At 36.9% G+C, this 5761-nt stretch overlaps 1 protein-coding gene across 1 annotated transcript in view; it reads right to left on the bottom strand.

The window, feature by feature from the left end:
• The window catches only part of SPAG17 (sperm associated antigen 17), a 186727-nt gene that overhangs the window by 139544 nt on the left and 41422 nt on the right, over positions 1-5761 (bottom strand). The window contains exon 15 of the mRNA XM_008580417.1: positions 482-636. Coding sequence (XP_008578639.1) covers positions 482-636 — 155 coding nt within the window. The remainder of the gene's footprint in view (positions 1-481; positions 637-5761) is intronic.

Raw genomic sequence — 5761 nt, 5'->3', positions numbered from 1 at the left:
AAAAAAAAAATCACTGATTTCTAGAGTTCTCCATGTGCTGGAAACCTGACGCTGTGTTGGTATGTAACTCAGTCGCCCTACCTTTGAATCTTCTACAGATCAAGGGAAGTTACCCCAAACCAGCACACAGAATGCCATATTCTGAAGTTTGCTTCTTGAAATCTTTCAGCGGCAGTCTTATTGGAATCTAAAGGAACTGTATGTAGTTTAATAAGATCCCCACTAGACTCCATGAGGGCGAGAAGAAAGTGTCTTCTTTGGGGGCATCGCTTCAGTGCCTATCACAATGCCTGCACATGGCAGACATCCAATTTTGTAAGATGAATATGAATTGAATCTATAGTACTACACAGATGTTTTCATTGAGTTGAAGAACCTAATTTAGGCTAAGGAACTAAAACTTGAGTGACTAAGAAAGTAACAGGCGAGGGAAACTCAACGAACTGCCTACGTTATTAACTAAAGTGCCTAAATTGGTTACCTGAATCCAACATTGGAGTGCAGAGCGACATTCCAGTCTTCACAGTGCAGGCGTTGTGTATTCATGGGATTATGAAAGACCAAAAGTAAAGAGTTGTCTTGAGTATGGTAATAAGAATCAACACACCTATATTGCTGATGGGCTTCTTGAAGAACCTGAAAATCAAAATAATTGCATTGTTGTGTCTTTTTTTTCCCAACAAGGGTTTCCTGCTAGGGCATTCCTCGGCCCCCTTCTCCTCCTCCCCTCGTCTCCATGTTGTTGGTCAAGTTGGGATTCCCAGAGGATTCTTTCCCAACTGCTAGAGGGTAGGAGCGCGAATGGTAGATATTTTGTGGGGCATTTCAGAAACTCTTATGGAAAAAAATACTAGGTTTCAGGTATAGAGGCATTTGCTATAAGTATTCTTCATTAAGGCGGGTAGATATTAATTAAGTCCAGAAATTATTTATCTGGCATTTTCCATGTCTTTGTATAGATCATGTCATTTTATCATCATTAAAAACCCCAGATAAATATATATTCTGTGAACGAAGTTGACCACCCCCCCATTCCCCGATTTATATGCTGAAGCCTTAACCCCCAGTGTTATGGTATTTGAAGATGGGACTTTGGGGAGGTAATTAGGTTTAGATGAAGTCATAAGAGTGGGGCCCTCATGATGAGACTTGTGCCCTTATAAGAAGAGGCACCAGAAAGGTTGTGTGCAGTCTCTCTCCCATGTGAGGACACAGTGCAAAGGTACCATCTGCAAGCCAGAAAGAGAGCCCTCACCAGAACCCAACCATGATTGCACTTGCATCTTGGACTTTCAGCATCCAGAACTAGGAGAAAATAAACTTCTGTTGCTTAAGCCACTCAGTCTGTGCTGTCTTCTTATGGCAGACTAAAATAATAGGTAGTACTATTTTTCCCACTTCAAAATATTAGAATTCTCATCTTTCAGCATAAATTGAAGCTGAGAGAGGATAAGAGATTTGTCTAAGGACACAGAGTTCATAACTTCTGGTGCCAGGGCACATACCAGTCTTTCAGCTCTAAATTTTACCATTCATGCTCCACAGGCTACTCTCTACTATACCATGGTGTATTACAGTGAAATGAGGTAAGTGGTCTTTCTAACACATACTGTTTCTACCTGCCCTCAACTCTGGCCTTTCCTAAAACATACCACCCTCAGCAAGCACTGCAATGGCAGCCACCAACAGAAGGGCAGAAGTGGGCAGCAGTTTATCCTGTTTCTTCTTCACTGCCAATCAACAATAAGAAAATTGTCCATAGGAAAATAAATTAGACAGCTGTGGGATTTTGTTTTTGTTTTTGTCTTCAGCATCAATCTGATGTAGGCAGCTGTTGGTTCCTACCATTTAGATGATCTGAAGGCATGGAATTGCATATTATGTTAGGAAAGGGTTGTTTTACTGTTGCTTTCAATTCTACACTGGCTGAATAACCAAAATAATACATTTATGTCCATAATCTAATCCTCTGTGTGAGTCTCTATGTAGTGGCACTTAAACTTTTACATCTGTTCCCTGAGAATCAATACGAGAAACATACATGTGGTGAATACCTTTGCATTAAAACCCAAATGATGTGTAGGTACTATCCATTACTTTCTGACTTTCATTGAAAGCAAATTCCTCACAGGCTATAAAACTGGATAACAAATGTGTTTACTTATGATGGATATGTATCCTTCCTTCTGTTAGGTAGTAGGAGCTCTGCAATCTTTGTGTTTTCATATTTGCTTTGACTGCTAGGAAATACAGAAGTAAGTTTGTCAGAGCTATAATTGCTCTCAATGTTTGAAAAGTTTTCATATCATATCTTCTTTTACTAATTAGCTTTTCCCCTTAATTCTGTATTAATATTGTTGGTCACATTAATTGGTTAATTAATTATTTCATTAAAAACGAGTACTGTTATGTGCCAAACACAGTGTAAGTACTGGGTAAACACATATCATATCTTCTTTTACTAATTAGCTTTTCCCCTTAATTCTGTATTAATATTGTTGGTCACATTAATTGGTTAATGAATTATTTCATTAAAAACGAGTACTGTTATGTGCCAAACACAGTGTAAGTACTGGGTAAACAAAAATGGACAAAATAGATAAGACCTTCCTCTTAAACATAATTGAGATTTTCATAGATCATTCTGGAACTCAGAGAGGTGTGTCTAAAAAGATGAAATTGATGGGATATATGATATGGAGAGAATGATAGGAGTTGGAGTAAGGCAAGAATGGAAGCAGGTGATGATCAGGAGGATGTTGCAGTAGAACAAAAGGATGGGAGTTAGATGGAAGTAGAGCAGTGGAGATGGAGAAGAGCTTGAAGATATACATCGGAGGACTCCTCAAAAATTGGTGATGGGTCAGATATTGAGGACAAAATACAGGATGATGCAAGCCTTTTTGCTTGAGCAATCGAATGATGGTGACATTTTCTGAGCTAAATGAGGGAAGAAGTATGCGTAGGTGTGAAAATTATGAGCTTTATGTGCGACACTAAATTTGAGATGCCTATCAGAAATTCAGGTGGAATTTGGAGTTAGGTAAACTAATGTGCATCTTGAGAGAGAAGTAATTTGGAAGATTAAAATGTAGGTGTTGTCAACATTGGGTACTGTATAATAGATGAGATCATCAAAAGAGAGGGTTTACAAAGGAGAGACGGTGATCCATGGCTTCCTTAAGGCTCCAGGGCCTTGAGGTACTCTGACATTTGCATGTTGAGTGGAAGAGGAGAAATCAACAGAATCCCAAATAAAGCACGGAGGAAGAATATATTATAGCTTTTCGGAAACCAAGGGTGGAAAGTGTTTCATGGGGAAGTGATCAGCTCTGTGATGCTGTTAAAAGGTCAAAGAAGATGAAGAAAGGTAAGCGTTCATTAAATCTGGCAAGACAGAGATTATTGGGACCTTGGAAAGAGCAGCTTCGTGGACGGGTGAGGACAGAGCCAAATTGAAGTAAAATACAGTCAGAAATAAACTTCCAGTTAAAGAGGAAGATTGGACACATGCACTTCCTAACATCTCAGTAAAGGAACAGTAAAATTATTTATTTATTTATTTTTTAGTATCACAAAATTGAAGGCTGCAGGAGAGGAAACAAAGGCAGCAAAATTTTAGAAGCTGGGAAGCAGAAGAATGAGTGGTCACTGAATTAGCAGATTTTTTAGTACCACAAAATTGAAGGCTGCAGGAGAGGAGACAAAGGCAGCAAAATTTTAGAAGCTGGGAAGCAGAAGAATGAGTGGTCACTGAATTAGCAGACTACAGAAAGCCAAATCCTAAGATTAGTGTGCAGAAATGTAGAAAGTCTCAGGAAATGGTGGTACTAGGTACCTCTGAAAGTGGGGTGAAAGTGGCACCAAACTAGGAAGATTAGTTTAAAGTTTTTTTAAAGAAGCAGTTAGGCCTCCCAGAGTCCTTGACAGTTCTGAGCACCCCGGCTGCTACCTATCTCCCATTCCAGCAGAAGGGAGGATGTTATCTACAGAAGGCGAACCAGAGGTTCTAAGAACAGGGGACCCTAGACATTGCTGAGAGAGAAGTACTTTCCAGAAAAAAAGGAACCGTGTAAAGCAAAACGGACAAATGGGATTATATCAATTAGGACAGCCATTATGGAAAACAGTATGGAGATTCCTCAAAAAACTAAAAATAGAACCACCATATGATCTAGCAATCTCCTTGCTGTGTATTTATCCAAAGTAAAGGAAATTAGCATACTGAAGAGATATCTGCACCCTCATGTTTACTGCAGCACTATTCACAATAGCCAAGCTATGAAATCAACCTAAGTGTCCATTGACAAGTGAATGATAAAGAAAAGGGGTATATATACACAAAGGAATAGTATTTAGCCATAAAGAATAAAATTCTGTCATTTGTGACAATGTGGATAAAACTGGAGGACATTATGTTAATTGAAATAAACCTGGCACAGAAAGAACAACACCATGCGTTCTCACTCATATGTAGGAGCTAAAAAATATTGAGTTTATAGAAGTAGAGAGTAGAATTGTGGTTACTTGAGGCTGGGAAGGGATAGCGATCGGAAGAGGTTGGTTAACAAATACAAAATTACAACTAGATAGGAAAAAAAAGTCCTATTGGTCTACAGTAGTGCTAGATATTTATAATTAACTATAATTTATTGCATGTTTTCCAATGGCTAGAAGACCTGAGCTTAAAATCTCTCATGACAGAAAAATGATAAATTTTTGTGATAATGGATGGGTTAATTACCCTGATTTGATCATCACACATTGTATGTGTGTATCTAAATATGAGTATAACTCTGTACCCCGTTAATATGTACAATTAATATGTGTCAATTAAAAATAATTAAAAATTTTTTCAAAAGAAACGAAGACAAAGATTATTTGGCATAGTGGAAAAACAAAAGGAACTGTGTAAAAGTCTAAATCAGCACTGTCCAATAGACCTATAAAGTGACTCACAAACGTGAGCCACCTGTGTAATTCTAAATTTTATAGTAACCACATTTTAAAAAGTAAAGAGAAACAGGTAAAATTAATGTTATTGACATAATTTATTTAACTTACATTTTAAAAAATCATCATTTCAATATGTAATAAAGAAAAATTATTAATGAGATATATTACTTTTTTCATACTAATCTTTGAAATCCAGCATATATAGCACTTATATAGCTACATATAGTATGTTGGATACTTATAGCATATTTCAATTTGGACTAGTATGTTGGATACTTATAGCATATTTCAATTTGGACTAGTTACATTTCAAGTACAGTTGGCCCTTTGTATGCAAGGGTTCCACATTCATCCACCGATTCAATCGACTACATATTCAATCATTTGAAGATCAAAAATATTTGGGAAAAAAACAATAAGAATAACAATATAATAATGTGAAGTAACACAAACAAAATAAACAATACAGAATAACAACTATTTACATAGCATTTATATTGTATTAGGTATTATAAGTAATCTAGAGGTGATTTAAAGTGTATGGGAGAACATGTGTAGGTTATATGCAAATACTGCCCAATTTTATATAAGGAAATTGAGTATCTGTGGATTTTGGTATCTGCAGAAGTCATAGATACTGAGGGATATCTCTACTTTGAAGCTACAAGTGACTAATGGCTACCATACTGGATAATGCAGGTCTAGTTACTGAATGAAAGGAGATTAATCTTCCCTCAGCACTAATCTCCCAAAATCCTGACAGGCAGATTTATGCCTTTCAGACAGAAAATTAGATTTTTTTTTT

This window comes from Galeopterus variegatus, unplaced genomic scaffold (assembly GCF_000696425.1).
Source record: "Galeopterus variegatus unplaced genomic scaffold, G_variegatus-3.0.2 Scaffold2084, whole genome shotgun sequence".
Taxonomy (NCBI): Eukaryota; Metazoa; Chordata; class Mammalia; order Dermoptera; family Cynocephalidae; genus Galeopterus; species Galeopterus variegatus.
Note: the sequence above shows the minus strand (reverse complement) of the source record. Positions and strands in the feature narration are given on the sequence as shown.